Source organism: Aethalodelphis obliquidens, unplaced genomic scaffold (assembly GCF_003676395.1).
Source record: "Aethalodelphis obliquidens isolate GAN/ISIS:26980383/991018 unplaced genomic scaffold, ASM367639v1 scaffold49, whole genome shotgun sequence".
NCBI classification, from domain to species: Eukaryota; Metazoa; Chordata; class Mammalia; order Artiodactyla; family Delphinidae; genus Aethalodelphis; species Aethalodelphis obliquidens.
Window position 1 is genome coordinate 15,363,677 of NW_020837993.1, and position 20,315 is coordinate 15,383,991.

Genomic DNA, 20,315 nt, shown 5'->3' on the forward strand with positions numbered 1-20,315 from the left:
ATTTTCAGGGAAAGCTGCTTTCATTGTTGAAATAAGGTAATCATGGTTAGAATGGTAAAACAGACTTAAGTGTCTCAAAATTCAGAAGGGTATTAGATTGAAATTTGAATTATCTACAGCAGAGGTTGGCAAACTTTTTCTTAAAGGGCTAGGTAATAAATATTTTAGGCTTTGTGAGCCACATGTCTCTGACAGAGTTTCTCAGCTCTGCTTTTGTAACGTAAAAGCAGCCGTAAATAAATGAGCATGATTCTGTGCCAGTACAACTTTACAAAAATAGGCGGCCAACCCAGGCCTTAGTTTGTCATCCCAGGCAGTAGTTTGCTGATCCCTCATCTAAAGTTTGGGACTGTTAATACCAGTGAATACTTTTGATATTGTGGGTAACCAGTACTTGGCTGTAGAAGGTTTCATAGTTGTGGGTTTTTATTATAAATATTTGACTTTGTGAGTAATTATGATTTATTACACTGGTTTGTATGTTGGTATCTAAATATAGTGTTTACAGTTTCCTTTCCTTAAAAAAAAAAAAAGAGAACTGAGTTTTTATTAGTCTAGCCCTTACAATAAATGTGTTGTATGGCAATCTGATTTGATCACTTTTTCACATGTTGAACTTTTAAAACTGTTAACCATTAAATCTTGTCAAATTTGTCTTCCAAAATAAAATGTTTGCCCCTTTTTGAAATATGGAATATTTTGCTTAACTTTACTGAATTGCATTTTACAGATCATCAGGAGAACCTCAGTCTGACGACATTGAAGCTAGCCGAATGTAAGTATAACTTGGTTGAGGCTGTGGTGTCTTTTAAGTTGCTCTAGATTGCTTTAAATGGTATCACATTATTTGAAAATAATTTCCAGTTAAAGAGAGTATAATGCTTTAAAAAGTAAATTGGAAGATAGGAATACGCATGTCTAATATTTTCCCTACCAAATAAATACCTCTAAATCTTGGTAACATGCTACTAGATTTCTACTTCTGGATAGATAATTGCATGCCCCTGGATTCTTACATATTTTTGCTCACCTAGCAGTTTTGGGGAAATAGATGGGGAGGAGTTCAGCTTAACAATCATTTATTAAGTGCCTGCTGTGTATAAGATATTGGGTGCTGTTTTGTGGATACAGAGATGCATAAGATTAGTTAAGCTAAATTAACCTACATAAATTTAGTCTAGTCAGTGTGAAAGACCCAGAAGCAAATCATTTCAATCATTGTGGTAGAAGGATACCCAGGATGGAACATGAACATAAAGAAGTACCAGTGTACTCAAGTACCCTGATGCAATAGGGACCTAATCCAGATGGCAGGGAAATAGGGGTGATCAGGGAAGGCTAAGTTAAGTCTTGAAGTGTGACTGGGAGTTAGGTAGCACGTTCTTGGCAGAAGCAGGAGCAGAGTTACAAAGCAGCATAGTGAATGTAGGGAACAGTAGGCAGTTGAGGATTTTTAGATCATAGACTGAAATGTAGGAAATTGAAGGAGGTGAGACTTGAAAGAAAGGACTAGGTGCTTGCATACTATGTAAAGGACCTTGGCCTGTCTCTCATAGGTATTTGGGAGTCAGTAAAGAACTTGCTAAGTAGGGGTAGTAACCTTGTTAGGTGTATATTTTTAATAACTTTGCCAACAGGGAGGCAGGATTGAGGAGAAATCATGTGGTGGTACGTTGACCAGGGCTTCAGTCAATGAGGGCCTAAATAAGGGCAGTGGTATGTTAGGAATTCAAGATAAAGTTTTCTGGATGAAAGAAAAATAGAAGGTAAAGTAGGTAAGACTTCAGTGATTAGTTGTGAGAATATAAGAAGTTTAAGATAATATGAGAAGTGATAATTGTTGAAGCAAGGTTTTTAAGATAGTAAGGGTTGGAATGAAGAATATAGGTGTAGGGATTTCTCTTGAATAAGAGCAAAGACCCAGATCTTATGAAACTAGAAGGAGGAGGTAAAAATGGATATGTGATGTTAAATGTATTGGTAGGTAAGAATGGGGAAGTCAAAGTCATTTGTGTCTGAACTGTCAATTTTCTTAGTAAATTAGGTAGCTACACCACTGTGTGCTTCTTGAAAAAGTGGTTGTGGATTAAGCTTGGGACATGCAGACTTAAACAGCAGATTTCTCTACTGAAAATAGTGGAAATCCTTTAAAATGCTGATGTACATTGTGCATCTCCAAGAAGGGACTATAAAATGTATTTCTCAAATTTATGTGTCCATGTAACCGTTAAAAAATTTTTTTTGTGGTAAAATGCACATAACAAAATTTACCATCTTTACTATTTTTAAGTATACAATTTAGTGGTATTAAGTACATCCATATTGTCGTGCAGTCATTGCCACCATCATCTGCATAACTCTTTTCATCTTGCAGAACTGAAAATGTACCTGTTAAACAATCACTCCCCATTCACCCTTCTCCCTAGCCCCTGGCAACCACCATTCTACTTTCTGTCTTTATGATTTTAACGACTCTACCTCATTTACTGTGAGCGCCCACAGTATTTGTCTTTTTGTGATTGGCTTATTTTACTTATGTAGCATGATGTCAGGGTTCATCCCTGTTGTAGCATATGTCAGAATTTTCTTCCTTTTTAAGGCTAAATAATCTGTTGTATGTATGTACCGTATTTTGTTTATCCGTTCATCTGTTGATGGACACAGGTTGCTTATGTTTTAGCTATTGTGAATAATGCTGCAATGTACAAATAGCTCTTTGAGACCCTGCTTTTATTTCTTTGGGTATATACCCAGAAGTGGGATTGCTGGATCATATGGTAGTCCTATTTTTAATTTTCTGAGGAACCTCTGTACTGTTTTCTACAGTGGCTGCACCAAATTAGCATTCTGACCTAATAATGCACAAAGGTTATAATTTCTCCACATTCTCATCAGCATTTGTAATTATCTGTTTTTTTCATAGTAGCCATCCTAATGGGAGTAAGGTGATATTTCTTGGTAGTTTTGTGACCCTGTAACTTTTTTTTGTAATAAATTTATCTGTCTATCTATTTATGGCTGTGTTGGGTCTTTGTTTGCTGCCTGTGGGCTTTCTCTAGTTGCGGCGATCAGGGGCTACTCTTCGTTGCGGTGCGCGGGCTTTGCATTGCGGTGGCTTCTCTTGTTGCACAGCACGGGCTCTAGGCACGTGGGCTTCAGTAGTTGTGGCATGCGGGCTCAGTAGTTGTGGCTTGTGGACTCTAGAGGGAGTGGGATCTTCCTGGACCAGGGCTTGAACCCATGTCCCCTGCATTAGCAGGAGGATTCTTAACCACTGCACAACCAGGGAAGTCCTGACTATGTAACTTTTTAAGAAATATTTTCAAGTAGTTCTCATGGAACACGGAGTTTGGTTAGGGGATTTGAGAAGACTGAAAACTTGGAAAGTTACTGGGGGAAATGGGTGAAGAAGTGGACCAGATATTATTGAGAGTCTCATGCTACTGAGTGGCCAGCTAAGGTTAGCTTACTGCATACTTGCAGTTTAAAGACTTTTCTTTAATAGCTAGACGAAGATGCATGGTATTTCAGGGTTGGCTATTAGAGCATATGGGAAGTGGCATATGTGTAGAGTGTTAACATTGGAGTAGTTGAACTTATATGTCATTGGCGATGGCCACTGTTGGAAAGGTTGTGATGCCAGGTGAAGATGTTGGGTTGGTTACAAAAAGCCTGATGGGTCAAAGAGATAGTTCAGTATAAGTGAAACTCTTACAAAGATAGATGATAATGATCAGAGCCTAAGGTGGTGATTGGCTGAAATTGAGAGGAGGTGAGGGACCCTCAAGTTAAGAAAGTCAAATATTTTGGGGGCTAGAATGTTGGGATAGATCATGCACACAGACATTGAAGTCACAATGCCAGCAATATAACTCGGGAAAAATAGAGCCTTTAGTATATGGGTATAATTTACCAGGCCAGAGAGGGAAGGAAGAAGGATTTCAGGTAGATAACATGAGTTTCAAAGAATAAGTTGTGTTTGTGCTGTGCTTTGTTTTGTTTGGGGGGGATGGGCATTATTTTTAATATAAGCAATTAGAATAAAAATGGTGCACTTAGGGGTTTGAGTTGTCTATGGAACCCTCACCTAAAAGGATTGCAACGTAAGAAAAGCCTTCGGGGGTAAATCAGGTTTTAGTGAAAGCTAAGAGATTGAGGAACTATTATATAAAGCAGTTGAAGATAGGTGACAGCCTATATCATAAATGTATTTCTAGACATCTTGGTGGAGGAGGTTAGATGGATGAATCAAGAGTAAAGAATGGAAAAGGAAAGATGGAGGCTTGCATTTTGTAGTAAAAACCAAGGATGGCAAGAATGTGAGGTTGATACAGTTTCTCAAATTCCTATACCTGTAGAAATTGTAACCAGGCAGTAGTTTAGTAAGATTTGTTCTACCTTAATCTTGTGGGTCTTGATTTACAAAATAGGTGATGAAGGAATCTTGTTTTTACCTAAGAATTAGCTAGTGTGTTTTATTAATGGCAACATCTTAAATTTATTAAAGCATGATTTTTTTTTAGCACTTTGAGATGCATTTGCATTTGACATCCTTTAACTAGGGAACACCTTGAGTACATTTAAAATAGTAATTTATATAAAATTAAAGAATATGCCTGTTTTTAGGAATTCCTAGTGTCACCCATTTCCTAGAGTGCAGAAAAACATAGTAAAAGTTTTTAACAGCTGCATGCTAATTTATAGTTTAGCCTAGAAATAGAACTAACACAATAACCCAGATCTTTTTATTCAATTATATATGTATTATATACTTGAATTTTGTTTAAATTTATATATACCATGTAGTAGTCTTTTTGCACATATTAATTTAGACTCTTTAATTTTCTTAATGATTTCAAAGCAGTTTCTAGTAACTTCAGATTTCTTATCTTTGGTAGTTACTCCCCAACCCTATCTCTAACACTTAGGCTATGTTTTCAGGTCTATAACTAATACAGTAAGTGGAACCAAGGGTAAATGTATCAAGTGATTTATGGTTCAGTGTTTGGAAAGCCTATTTTTTCTAAATGTTGGATAATGACCAAGGACCTAGTTCTCAGGCCATCATTATCTGTTCTCTCTAGGTAAGAACTTTAACATATATACTATGACAACTTGCATATTTTCATCTCCAACTCCTACTTACCTTCTGAACTGTAGACATATATATCTAATAATTGGATGCCTGATTCTCACACTTAAGTCCAAAACAAAATAGAGCTCTTGATTTTCATCCTCTCAAATCTGCTTCTCTTGTAATCTTTTTGCCATTTTAATCAGTGGCAACTCTTTTTTTCTTCCAGTTCATCCAAAGTTTTGTTTTGGAAGCATCCTTGTTTTCTCTTTGTCTTACTCACATCAGCAAATCCTATTGACTCCACCTTTAAAATTAATTGATACTTCAACAACTTTTTTTTTTTAAACACCATTTCCACCTCAACCACTCTGATTAAAGCCATCATTTGCCAAAAGAATGAAGTTGTTTCCCAGTAGTCTTGCTGCTTCCATACTTACCCCTTACCAAGGTATTTTCTGTGTAGCAGCCAGAGTGATCTTTTTTAAGATCGAAGTTAAACCATGTTGCTTATACTCAAAACCTTTCAAAGGCTTCCCGTCTCTCTCAGAGTAAAATCAAAGGATCTACAAGGCCCTGTATGAACTTCCTTTCACTTCTGTGACCTTTCCATTTTCTCTTGACCATTTTTGTCTACACTGGCTTTATGCTCTTGCCCTTAATGTTTTGGTGTTCTTAAGATTTGTGCCTGTTTTCTGTGACCCTTCTCTGTGATATCCACATGGCCTCCTTTCTTACTTGCTTTAGAGCTCTTAAATGATACCTTATCAGAGAGGCCTTCCTTGACCAACTTTCTTCAAAGAATGGTCATGCTCTGTCTTCCCTGTGCCCCTTCCTGTGCTGTATTTATCTTCATGGGATTTAATGTCATCTGACTGGTTTCCTATTGATTTCTTTGTTGTCTGGCTCATTTAATACTGTCAGTAGCATGGAAGCCTAATGAGAGTGCCGGGCATACAAGAGGTAGTAAGTATTTATTATGTGAAAGAGTGAAATGACTACATTTATGTAAAATGTTTATGTTTATTTCTACCTTTTCAATTCCCTTGTAGAAATGTAGGAAGAATATTCTAGGATCAGTTAAATATAAATAAACTGATATATGTACATAGCCTACAGAACTTGGGTAATAACATCTTCTTGAGCACTTACCATACGACAAGCCATAGTGCTCAGTACTGTACATGCATTATATCATGGGAGAAGTAAGCCTTTTATCAGAGTAGACAATGGTGATATAACTTGTGTCCTCTGAAAGAGATTGTAGAGAATTGGTATAGTTTCTTCCTTAAATTTTTGTTAAACCCTTCTGGTAGTGGTGCTTTCTGTTTTGGAAGGTTATTTTTTTTATTTTTTTATTTTTTTTGCTTTACGCGGGCCTCTCACTGTTGTGGCCTCTCCCATTGTGGAGCACAGGCTCCGGACGCACAGGCTCAGCGGGCATGGCTCATGGGCCCAGCCACTCCGCGGCATGTGGGATCTTCCCGGACCGTGACACGAACCCGCGTCCCCTGCATCGGCAGGCGGACTCTCAACCACTGCGCCACCAGGGAAACCCTGGAAGGTTATTTTTTAATTGATTTAATATCTTTAATAGATATAGGCCTACTCAGGTTGTCTGTTTCTTGTGAGTTTTGACAGACTGTGTCTTTCAAGGAATTGGTCCATTGCATCTAGGTTATCAATTTCGTGGGCATAGAATTGTTCATAGTACTCCTTTATTGTTTTTTTAATGTCCATGTGATTTGTAGCAATGTGCCCTCTTTCATTTCTGATATTAATAATTTGTGTGCCTTCTCTTTTCCTTAATTAGCCTGGTTAGAGGATTACCAGTTTTATTATTGATCTTTTCAAAGAACCAGATTTTGGTTTTTCTCTGTGGATTTCCTTTTTTCAATTTCATTGATTTCTGCTCTAACTTTTATTATTTCTTCTGCTTACTTTGGATTTAATTTGCTCTTTATTCTAGTTTACTAAGGTGGGAGCTTAGATGATTGATTTTTTTTTTTTAAGATCTTCTTTCCTAATAAATGCATTTAATGTTATGAGTTCCCTGTAAAGCACTGCTTTCACTGCATCTCACAAATTTTGATGAGTTGTGTTTATTTCAAAATATTTTTTAGTTTCTCTTGTGATTTTTTTCTTTGACTTGTGTTACTTAGAAATGTGCTGTTTAATCTCCACATATTTTGAGATTTTCCAGTTATATTTCTGTTACTGATTTCTAGTTTAATTCCGTTGTAGTCTGAATGTAGACATTGTATGATTTCTGTTCTTTTAAATGCGTTAAGGTGTGTTTTTTGGCCCAGAATGTGGTCTGTCTTGGTGAATGTTCCATGTGAGTTTGAGAAGAATGTGTAATCTGTTGTTGGATGAAGTAGTCCAGAGATGTCGATTATATCCAGTTGATTGATGGTGCTATTGAGTCATCTGTGTCCTTAATGATTTTCTGCCTGCTAGATCTGCCCATTCCTGATAGAGAGGTATTGAAGTCTCCAACTATGGTAGTGGATTCATCTGTTTTTCCTTGCAGTTCTATCACTTTTTGCCTCATGTAATTTGATGCTCTGTTGTTAGGGGCATACGTATGAAGGATTATAATATCTTCTTGGAGAACTGACCCATTTCGCATTATGTAATGCCCCTTTTTTAACCCTGATAACTACTTTGCTTTGAAATCTGCTCTGGCTGAAATTATTTATTTTATATTATTTTTGGCTGCATTGGGTCTTCGTTGCTGTGCATGGTCTTTTCTCTAGTTGCGGTGAGTGGGGGCTGCTCTTCGTTGCAGTGCACAGGCTTCTCATTGTGGTGGCTTCTCTTGTTGCAGAGCACAGGCTCTAGGCGCACGGGCTTCAGTAGTTGCAGTACGCGGGCTCAGTAGTTGTGGCTTGCGGGCTCTAGAGCACAAGCTCAGTAGTTGTGGCACATGGGCTTAGTGGCTCCGCAGCATGTGGGATCTTCCCAGACCAGGGATCGAGCCCGTGTCCCCTGTATCGGCAGGTGGATTCTTAACCACTGCGCCACCAGGGAAGCCCTCTGGCTGAAGTTAATATAGCTACTCCTGCTTTCTTTTGATTATTGTTAGCATGGCATATATTTTTTCTATCTTTTTAAATTTATATGTGTCTTTATATTTGAAGTATAGAAAACATATAGTTGGGTCTTATTTTTTGATCCACTCTGACATCTCTTTTAATTGGTGCATTTAGACCGTTAATGTTTAAACTGATTATTGATACAGTTGGTTTAATATCTAACATGTTTGTTACTATTTTCTATTTGTTGCCCTTGTTTTTTGTTCCTATTTTTGTCTTCTATTCTTTTTCTGCCTTTTGTGGTTTTTACTTGAGCATATTATATGATTCCATTTTCTCTCCTTTGTTAGCATATCAGTTATCCTACATTTTTACTTTATTTAGTGGATGTCATAGAGTTTGCATTTACATCTACTCTTAGTCCACTTTCAAATAATGCTATATCACATTACAGGGAGTGTGAGTACCTTGTAATAACAAAATAACCCTAATTCCTCCCTCCTATTCTTTGTATCATTGCGGTCATACATTTCACTTGGATAATAGCATACATACACATAAATACATATATAAGCATATATATACAGATATATGAGCATATATGTACACACACATATATGTACACACACATAAGTATTCGTAACCAAATACATGGTGGTATTATTTTGAACAAACTGTTACCTGATAGGTCAGTTAAGATAAAGAAAAATAAAAGGTTTTACTTTACTTTCCACTTATTTCTTTTACAGTGCTCTTCCTTCTTTATGTAAATTTGAGGTTCTGATCCTGTATCATTTTCCTTCTCTCTAGAGAACTTCTTGTAAGAAGAAGGCTGGTCTACTGACAACAAATTCTCTGAATTTTTATCTGTCTGAGTCTTTATTTCTTCCTCACATTTAAAGAAGAATTTCACAGGGTACAGAATTCTAAGTTGGTGTTTTTTGTTTTTTGAGCTACGCAGGCCTCTCACTCTTGTGGCCTCTCCCGTTGCGGAGCACAGGCTCTGGACACGCAGGCTCAGCGGCCATGGCTCACGGGCCTACATGGCCTAACCGCTCCACGGCATGTGGGATCTTCCCAGACCGGGGCACGAACCCACGTCCCCTGCATCGGCAGGCGGACTCTCAACCACCGTGCCACCAGGGGAGCCCTAAGTTGGTTTTTTTTTCTTTCTTTTTTCCCCCTTAATACTCTATATATTTCATTTCACTCTCCTTTCATAGTTTCTGAGGAGAAGTCAGATGTAATTCTTATTTTTGATCTTCTGTAGGTAAGGAGTTTCCCTCCTCTGGCTTCTTTCAGAATTTTTTCTTTACCTTTGATTATCTATAGTCTGAAAATGATATGCCTAAGTGTAGGGTTTTTGGGGGGGCATTTATCCTGCTTGGTGTTTTCTGAGCTTCCTGGATCTGTTGTTTGGTGTCTGATATTAATTTGGGGACATTCTCAGTCATTGTTTCAAGTATTTCTGATGGTCTTTTCTTTTTCTGGTATCCCTTGTATGTGTATGCTACACTTTTTATAGTTGTCCCACAGTCCTTAGATAGTCAGTTTTGTGTTTGTTAGTCTTTGCTCTGTTTGCTTTTCAGTTTTTGGTGATTGTATTGATATATCTTCAAGTTCAGAGAGTCTTTTCTCAGTCTACTGAGAAAAGTTGTTTCCAGTCTACTATTAAGCCCATAAAAGACATTTTTGAATTCTGTTTCAGTGTTTTTGATCTCCAGGTTTGTTTGTTTTAGTTCTTTCTTAGGATATCCATCTCTCTGTTTACATTGTTCATCTGTTCCTACATGCTGTCCACTTTATTCATTAAAACTAGTAAATTATATATTAACTAGCCCTTAGTTGGTTTAAATTTCTGGTGTGTTAATTCCAACATCCCTGCCATTTCTAGTTCTTATGCTTGCTCTGTGGTTGCAAATAGTGTTTTTTGCCTTTTAGTATGCTTTGTAATTTTTTCTTAATAGCTGCACATGATTTCCCAAGTAAAGGAATTGCTATAAATAGGGCTTTAGTAATGTGATAGTGAGATATAAGGGGAAAGGAAGCATTTGATAATATCCCATCAGGGTAGGTTCTGGTAAACTAGTTTGCTTGAGGACAGGCCTTGGTAAGAAGAATAGAGGGCTCTGGTGTGTCTCAAAATGGTTCCTTTTCTCCTATCCCTGCTGGAAGTATGAGAGGATTATCCCCAGTGCTTGCTTTGAGAACCTGCTTGAGCTTCTTGGGGTAAGTCTCATAAGAACTGTGGGGGCTCCCCTGTGACTGGGCCCCCCTAGAGTTTTTAACTCTAGACTTAACCTATGCTCAGTCTCATGTCCTGTCACAGATTCCTGCTTGTGGATCTCTGCTTCAGTAAAACTGTGTTTGTCTCTTCAGTATTAGGGACAACAGTTTGCAGTTTATGTTCTCCCTCCCTTAGGGATTCAAGAAGAGTTGTGGATTTTTTAGTCTCTTTAGCTTTTTACTTGTTATTGGATTGGAGAAGTGATTTCCTAGCTCCTTACTTGTGGAACCAGAAATCAGAAGTTGAGATATAGCTTGGATGCTGTTTTCAATGTGGAGTGGGAGAAAATATTTCTATACGACTTTCAACTCAAATATACTTACATGTGTATAAAAACATTTATGGATTAAGTAACATCTTGAAATACATTCTGAAGTAAAAGATACAAATCTCTTCAACCAAATAAAGATAGCTCTTCTGTTTTCAGGTTTCTCTCCTATGGGTTCTGATAGCACGTTCTTCTTCAGACTGAGCCTTTGCATATTCTTTTGTGTGCATCTGATATACCTAAGAAACTGGGAGGTATCCTGACATCTGTTTCCCTTTATGGTTAAGTACTAGAAAAAGATAGAGTTAATTGACACTGTTATCTAGACAATATCAGGAGAGAAATTGAAGACTCCTCATTGAGGCTCTGAAATTCACTGGGTTATTTATTAATTTATTAATAAATAAATTACCGGATCATGTGTCTCAGGGAGCTTACCATGTAATTAATAGGCAGTTATTATAAGGTGTACTGAGAGTAGGTACAGGTTACTGTGGGAGCAGCAGTCGTGATCCTGGCAATGATAGCTAAGCTGAATCTTTGAGGATGATTAGTTATAAATGTTGAGATCATAGTATTCTAGGCAGGAAGAAAAACTTTTTTAAGACCTGGAGCCAAGGAAGACAGCAGAACAAATCCTCTGAACTGTTATGCTGGAATACAGAGTTACGAGACGAGAGAAGTGGTGAAAAATGTAGTTGGAATTAGAAAGCTAGAACCATATAGTGAAAGGCCTTGACACTACTGAAAAGTCCCTGGTTTTCTCCTGATAGACATGGGAACTAATGAAAAGTGTTAGGCATAGAAGTGACATGAGTCATAGTCTGTCCACTTTTCTACCACAAAGCATTGTAGAAACCTATATATTCTGTTTTGAATACAAGGAAACATGCTTCTGGTTCATGGTAGGGATGGATGAATAGATGAACTGCCTCTGACTGAGTCTTCTCAGAAGGCAGAATGAGCAAAATTCTGCTGTTTTGTTGAAGTACTCCAATGAAGCAGTTTTTAGAATCAGTGTGAATTTTGCATTTTATTCATTATATCTTACGTGTCCTTAAAAAAAGTTTAAGAAATGTTAGTGGGAATAGTTTACAATCCTCGCTCTTAGGATAATTTGTGAAGATTAAAGGACATAATTTACAAAAACCACTCACTGTATGTTAATGAATGTTTATCGTTATCATTTCAGCTTGTAGCGTTACCTTCTACCCAGGTGTCCATCTTAGAAACCTAGGTATTAGCTGTTTCAACTCATTTGCCCCTACATAGCAGTATGTAGTAGCAGTATCTTTTAAATGTTTCTTGCATCAGTTTCCTCTTCTTTCCTGCTACTTCTTCATTCTTTGCCTGGTCTATAATAGTAGTCATCACTTAACTCGATTGCCTGTCTCCAGTTTTGCCAACTTTGGTCCCAGTTTAGAAAATGGAATTATCATAAAGGCAGATTTGACTTAGTCACTGACCTGCTTAAAACCCTTTAGTGACTCCTGCTGCAAGTGTTCTTATCTAGTGGTTTATGAATAGTGTGTGAACGTTCTGAAACTTTTTGCCAGATGGAGTATATGTGCATGAATTTTTATGTGGAGAAAGTTATTAGCCTTTGTAAGATTACTCCTCTGCTGGCTAAAATCTGAATTTCTTATCATATCTTATAAAGTCTCCCATAATGTGGCTTCTCCCTGCCTCTTCATATTTTTTGAGTCCTTCTTTGAACTTTTTACTGTTGAACTGCTTCCAGTTGTCATAAGACCATGTTCTTAGGCTCTTCTGCCTTCACTCACTCATTTCCCTCTTATCTGAACCAGTCTTCCCACCCTTTGTGTTGTCAGTTCCTAGTCATCCTTTGTGATTCATCTTGGTCAAATTGCCTCTCTTTATATTGCCATACCTCTTGAGTCCCTATGATGTTAAAATCTTCTGTTTTTTTTCCCCTTTAAACAGTAAGTTCCTTGAAGAAAGAGCCCATATAGAAATAGCCATAGGAGCTGGAATAGTACTAGTTTCTCAAGCAAAGTTTGAACTATACTGAAGGAGACATTTGGAAGTCATCAGGTGTTCCTAAAGCCTTGAAAGATGAAACTGTCCGAAGAGAAATACAAAAGAAAAAGTGTCTAATGGCTGGTCCCTGGGGAGTATAATAAGCATTTCTAGATTAGGAAGGGAAGTATCTGAAGAACAGCCAGAGAGAAAGGAGGAAATCAGGAAATAGTGTCCTGAAAGCCCACAGTCAACAATTTCCAAAAGGCCTACATTTCTCAGCAAGGTTAAGTAAAATAAGGAGTGAAAAGTGGTGACTTGGTGAGAACAGTCTCTACATTACTGGATACAGGGTGCTGTAAGCCTTGACTTTGTTTCCTACACAGTGTTACTCGTTTTTTCCACTAATGCTTCTGGACTGTTTCTGTTATTTTTTCAGTATAAGAATCCCTGTTCCTTTGAGGCTGTGCTTTTCTGGCTGTGTCATCTTCTCTCTTCATTATCTAGTTATCTCCCAGGCCTTTCTCAGTCTTTGAAGAACTCATACTTTTGTACTCTGCTGCAGATCCGCTGTCTTTGTTTACATGGGTAACCTCTAACAACATCTCAGTTCCCCACCCATTTTATCTTCAAAAACCTTCACCTCTGCTTCCTGCTCCTTCCCATTCCCATAGGCAGGTAGGTCTGAACTGTTTTACCCCTGAAACCTTTAATTAAAACACCCACCTCTGGTTGCAGACTTTGTGTGCTTTCTTACTTGCTTTCTGTCATCCCATCTGTCCCTCCTTGTCTTTAAGAGATGTCCCTTGGCCCCTCTACTATCTTCCAGCCTCAACCCTCTGGTTCCTGTACTCCTGACATAGACTGTTGAGCCCAGAAGATTGAATAGATTGTATTCCATAGGTTGCCTTTTCACTCTATTGATTGTTTCCTTTGATATTTCTTATTTTTAAGTTTGATATAGTCCCATTTGGCTATTTTTGCTTTCATTGCATATGCTTTTGGTGTCAAAGAATTCATAACCCAAATCCAGTGTCCTGAAACTATCCCACTATGTTTTCTTCTAGGAGTTTCATAGTTTCAGGTCATATATTTAGGTCTTTAATCCATCTTGAATTAACTTATATATTGTATAGTATAAGTTAAGGGTCCAACTTCATTCTTTGCTTGGGGATATTCAGTTTTCTCAGCACCATTTGTTGAAGAGACTGTTCTTTCCCATGTGTACCCATGGCATCTTTGTTGAAGATCATTTGACCGTATGTGTAAGAGTTTATTTCTGTATTCTCTGTTGTATTCCATTGGTATGTATGACTTGTCTTTATACCAGTACCATACTGTTTAATTACTGTAGCTTTGTAAAGATGTTTTGAAATCAGGAATTGTGAGGCCTCTGGCATTGTTTTTCTTTCTCAAGATTAGTTTTGCTATTTGGGGTCCTTTGAGATTCCATATGAATTTTAGGATTTCTTTTTCTGTTTCTGAGAAAATGCCATTGGGATTTCAATAGGGATTGAATTGAATCTGTAGATTGCTTTGGGTAGTATGGACCTTTTAACAACATTAACTAAGTCTTTGAGTCCATGAACATAGGGTGTCTTTCCATTTGTTTGTGTCTTTAGCTTCTTTCAGAAATTTTTTGTCAGTTTCACTGTAAAAGTCTTTTGCCTCCTTGGTAAGTCTGTTCATAAGTATTTTATTTTTGATGCTGTTGCAAATGGGAATATTTTCTTAATTTCCTTTTCACATTGTTCATTTTTCGTTTATAGAAGCACAACTGATTTTTGCAAGTTGATTTTTGTATCCTGCAACTTTACTGAATTCATTTATTCTAACATTTTTTTGTGTGGGATCTTTATGGTTTCCTGCATATTCATGTCATCTATGAACAAAGATAATTTTGTTTCTTCCTTTCCTATTTGGATGCCTTCATTTGTTTTTCTTGCCTGAATGCTCTGACTAGGATTGCCAGTACTGTGTTGAAAAGAAACGGTGAGAGTGTGCATCCTTCCCTTGTTCCTGATGTTAGAGGAAAGGTTTTCAGTTTTACACCATTGGGTATAATATTGACTGTGGGATTTGCTTATATGGACTTTATTATGTTGAGGTAATTTCCTTTTGTGTCTAGTTTGACTTTTTGTTATGAAAGGGTGTTTGTCAAATGCTTTTTCTGCATCAGTTGAGATGATCATGTTATTTTTGTCCTTCAGTTTGGTAATTTGGTGTATGACATTGATTGATTTTCATATGATGAAGCATCCTTACATTCCAGGAATAAATCCCACCTGGCAATGGTATATAATCCTTTTCAGGTGTTGTCAAATTCTACTTGCTAGTAATTTATTGATTTTTGCATCCATATTCATCAGGGATATTGGCCTGTATTTTTCTTGTCTCGTAGTTCTGTCTCATTTCAGTATCAGGGTAATGCTGGCCTCATAGGTAAGTTTGGAAGTGTATGTATCCTTCTCTTCATTTTTTGGGAAGAGTTTGAGAAGTATTGGTGTTAATTCTTCTTTAAATCTTTGGTAGAATTCTCCAGTGAAGCTATCTTATCCTGGGCTTTTGTAGAAATATATTCATTTTTTTCCTAGGTTATTCAATTTGTTGGTGTATACTTGTTGTTAGTAGTCTCTTATGATTCTTTTTATTTTTGTGGCATCAATTATAATTTATCTTCTTTCATTTCTGATTTTGTTATTTGAGTCATTTCTCTTTTTTCTTGGTCTGGCAAATGATTTGTTGATTTTCTTGAAATTCTCCAAAAACAACTCTTAATGTCATTGATTATTTTTTCATTTGTCTATGCTCTATTTCATTTCTCTGTAATCTTTGTTTCCTTTCTTCTGAGTTAGTCTGTTTTTCTGGTTCCTTGAGGTCTAAAGTTAGGTTGTTGATTCAAGGTCTTTTTTCTTTTTTAATGTGGCTGTTTACCACTATAAACTTCTCCAGTACTGCTTCTGCTGCATCCCATACATTTTGGTATGTTGTGTTTCATTGTTGTTTGTCTCAAGATATTTTCTGATTTTTCTTCTGATTTCTTCTTTGACTCATTGGTTGTTCAAGACTATGCTGTTTAATTTCCATAAATTTGTGGATATTCAAGTTTTCCTTTTGATTTTGATTTTTAACTTCATTCCATTGTGGTTGGGAAAGATACTTGGTATGATCTCCGTCTTCTTAAATTTTGTTAAGACTCGTGCTCTTTCCTGGAAAATGTTTTATGTGCAACTGAGAAAATGTAGATTCTGCTGTTGTTGTGTTGGAGTGTCATTTATTTGTCTGTTAGGTCCATTTGGTCTATTATGATGTTCAAGTCCTCTGTTTCCCAAGTGATTTTCTGTCTGGTTGATATATCTACTATTGAAAGTGAGGTACTGAAATGTCCTACTGTAATTGTGTTACTGTCTATTTCTCCCTTTGATGCTGTTAATGTTTGCTTAGTATGTTTCAGTGCTCTGCATATATATTTATAATCGTAGTGTGTTTCTGGTGAATTGACCCTTTTATTATTATATAATGTGTCCTTTGTTTCTTGTGACAGTTTTTGACTTTATTTTCTTATATATAAATATTTTCTTTATTTTCTGATCATATGTATCTCTTCCCTCTTTCGGTTATATTTGCATAGGATGTTTCTTCTGTTCTTTCACTTTCTGCTTGTGTATGTCCTTGTATCTAAAGTAACTGTTTTGTAGACAACATATAGTTGAGTCTTTTCTTTTTTAAATCCATTTAGCCAATCTATGTCTTTAGATTGGGAGTTTAATCCATTAACATTTAAAGTAAGTACTGATAGGGAATGACTTACTATTGCCATTTTGTTAATTGTTTTTTTGTATATATTGTAGTTATTTTTTCCCCTCTTTTTCTCTGAGATGCCTTCCTTTGTGTTTTGTTAATTTTTTTTTTTTGTAGTGACATGCTTTGATTCCTTCCTTTCTTTTGTGCATCTTCTATAGGTATTTTCTTTGTGGTTACCATGGCAATTACATAAAATCTTACAGTTGCAATGAAGTATTTTAAACTGATAACAATTTCAGTTGTGTACAAAAACTTTACTTCTTTACATCTCTCCCATTTTTGTTAATGACACAAATCACACCTTTTTATATTTCATATCCATTGACATATAGTTGAGTTTTTTAAATGTTCTTATATTTTAACTCTCTACCTGAATTAAAAGTGATTTACTCACCACCATTATAATATTACAGGATTTTGTATTTGTCTATAAATTTACCTTTACCAGAAAGCTTTATACTTTCATATGCTTTTGTGTTGTGTTTTGTGTCCTTTTGTTTCAAGTTGTAGGACTCCCTTTTGCATTTTTTGTAAGGTGGGTTTAGTGGTGGTGAACTATCTCAGGTTTTGTTTATGCTAGGGGGTCTTTATATCTCCTTCATTTTTAAAGTCAGTTTGCCAGATAGTAAATAGTGTTTTGGTTGGAAGGTATTTTTTTCCAGCACTGTGAATATGTCATCCCACTCCTTTCTGGTGTGGAAGGTTTCTGCTGAGAAATCTGCTGATAGTCTAGTGGTAGCTTCCTTGTACATGACCAGTATTTTCCGTTTTGTTGCTTTCAAGATTTTTCTTTACCTTTGGCTATGGACAGTTTGATTATAATGTATCTTAGTATGGGCCTCCTTGGGTTCATCCTAGTTGGAGTCCTTTGAGCCTCTTAAAATTAGATACCATTTTTTTCTTCCTCCTATTTGGAAGGTATTTGGCCATTATTTTTTCAAATAAGCTGTCTGCTTCATTCTCTCTTCTCTTGCTGGTATTCCCCTAATGCATATATTAGTCATCTTGATGATGTCCCATAAGTCCCTTAGGCTTTCTTCATTTTTCTTTTTCATTTCTTTTCTTTTTTTCTTCTGACTCAAGAATTTCAAAGACCCGCCCATCAGGTTCATTGATTCTTTTCTTTTGCTTGATCAAATCTGCCATTACCTCTTGAGAATTTTTCAGTTCATTTATTGTATTCTTCAACTCTAGAATCTTTGGTTCTTTATATATATATTTTTTGATATTCTCATTTGTTCATGCATCATGATTTCATCTATTTTTCTCTGTGGTCTCTTGTAGTACTGTGAGTTTCTTTAAAGCAATTAGGCTGAATTTTTTGTCATTTAATTCACACAGCTCTGTTTCTTTAGGTCATTTTCTAGAACTTTATTTTGTTCATTTGACTGGGTCATGATTCCCTGTTTTTTTATGTGCCTTATTTTTTTTGTTGTTATTGATGTGGATTTTGCATTTGGAAAACAGCTTCTCTCCCAGTCTTTATGGTCTGGCTTCATAGAGGGGAAGATCACCATCATTCAGCCTAGCTAGAGATTCTTGGTACCTCTAAAACCTTTTAGGGAGTGCATCTTCTCTGGACTTGTGCTTGTAATTTCCCAATTGAAGAGGTTTATTGGTGTTTTTTCAAGAGCTTATAGTATTTTGCCTTCTCTTGTGTCTTTCTGTAGCACTTACAGTTCTCTGAGCAAGCCAGAGAACTGTCTTTTGTTTTCCCTAGGCATCCAGTGTATGCTAGTTCCATCAGTTTTCTGAGTTAGGCAAGACAGAAGATAGTTCTTTGGGCAGCCCCCTTGAGAATGTTGGACATAATTCTTCTCTTTTTTTTTTCTGTTCCCAAGGGTGATGCTGCAAGTTGGGCTTTTCATCACTATTGTGAACTGTGCCAGTTTGAGGAGGGGTTGAGGCAATTGACATGAAACAACTTTTCTTACACATTTCTGCCTGGTTTAGGCTTTGAGCTTGCTTGAGGTACTGCAACTTTCTAATTGGTTTTGGAGGTTTCCTAAAAGGTTTTGGGATCACATATAAGTCAGAGTTTCTGTGGGGGAATCAGTTCTGGTGCTTCTTTTTTCTCCATCCTGCTGTCCTTTCTGGTTGGCTGGTTAGTTTTTTTTTTAATCTTTGTTCAGATAAATGTAGTAATTCTACAGTTCAGTTGATAGGAATGCACCTATAAGCTCATTTATCACCTATACAAAGCTAACTTTGATGTGTATTGAATCTTTAGTATAAATTCAAAGTTAAGTCTTAATTTTCTCACCCTAACACTGAAAGAACTCTAGGTGTTTCTCAACAATATTTATAAAAGCTATTAAGTTTTTTAATAACTCCAAGGTTTTCTTAGCTCCCTAACCTCCTAGAAAAGATTATTTTATAAGAGTGATCCAGTTATCTAGAATGCAGAATAGTCTGCCAACCAGATCTTTATCACAGAATTTACAGCATATTGCCTGATCCATGGTAGACACTCAAGTGTATAATTAGTCAAGGTACAAGTTTTGTCTTGATTGTCTTTGAATCAGAAATAAAAATCAAAGACCATATTTCATGATCATCACAGAGAATTAGTAGTTGCTCTACACTAATGCCAACGTGTATTTTGTATTCCTTTCCCTTTAGGATCTTAATTGGAGGGAGGTGGATGGATATATTTTTTATTTTGTTTATTCTTCACTCTAAAATGTCACACTGTTTTAAAAAACAAAAAGTTTTTTTAAGGTGAGTAATTTTGTATAAATATTTAGTTGTACAGTTGTGTTTACTGTATAATAAACTCTCTAGGCATTGAGATTATAAGCCTCAATAAAAGAATACTCAGGAGTTATTACAGTAAACATATTTCTAACAGTAAAAAAATACCAATTTAAATAAAAACTTTTTTTTGTGAAAACTGTATCTTATTCTATAGTTAATGGCTTGTTGCTTGGATCATGGTAATAATAAGTTCACAATTGAAATAATCTAATAATTCACTCAAATCCATTGTAATAGACCCAGCCATAAACCTGATCATGGCTGTGTCACAGATGTATTTTTGGTCGGATCTATTTCTGTAAGGCCTAATACTATCTAGGATGACATTGGTCGTTCTTAAAATTTTTTTATGTTAAATAAAACTTTGGGGAAGGGGTGGAGGATTTACAAAGGCAACATCCTAGAAGGAACAAAGGTGTTCTACTTTCTTTGAGGCTAGTAAGCAGTGGTTATTAGCTTTATAGACTGATTATTTAAGCCTTGGGCCCTTTTCTGTTTTATCTCTGGCTTCTTGATTCCTCACGTCTTCATTTGACTTCATTTTCAATTAAAGCCCCTCTACTTAACGTTCACATGTTCTTTTGATCTTTGCCTTTTAATCTCCTTTCATTATTCTGTACTTCCTCCACCAATAGTTCTTATGTTGCACGTCACAGTTAATATTTCTTTTAAGTTCTGTCGTTTTGTATTATAATTACAGTCTTGTTTGCTCACTGTTCACTGATACATCTTCACTTTCTGACAGTTGCTTTTTTTTTTTTGGCCATGCCATGCAACATGTGAGATCTTTAGTTCCCTGACTAGGGATCAAACCTGTGCCCTCTGTGTTGGGAGCTCGGGGTCTTAGTCACTCGACTGCCAGGGAAGTCCCCTGACAGTTACTATTTTTATTTCTTCATTTTCTTTGTTCTTGTATTCATTGTTTATTTTCCAACTTCCTACTAAGTTCAATTTAAGATCATTTTACACTAACATCTCTTATATTGTTGGCAGCTGTTTCAGTGGTTCTGATTCCAGTGGTTTGCCATTGGTATAGGAACATTAAACATACTTTCCTAGTATTTGTTTCCTTGACAGGCAAATTAAGTTGCTGTGTATAATGTGGTC

At 36.4% G+C, this 20,315-nt stretch overlaps 1 protein-coding gene across 6 annotated transcripts in view; it reads left to right on the forward strand.

Annotated features, from left to right (window-relative positions):
- Positions 1-20,315, forward strand: part of UBE3A (ubiquitin protein ligase E3A) — a 97,464-nt gene that overhangs the window by 33,527 nt on the left and 43,622 nt on the right. For all 6 annotated transcript variants that reach the window (XM_027083252.1, XM_027083257.1, XM_027083255.1 and 3 more), the window contains one exon: positions 731-775. In XM_027083252.1, coding sequence (XP_026939053.1) covers positions 731-775 — 45 coding nt within the window. The remainder of the gene's footprint in view (positions 1-730; positions 776-20,315) is intronic.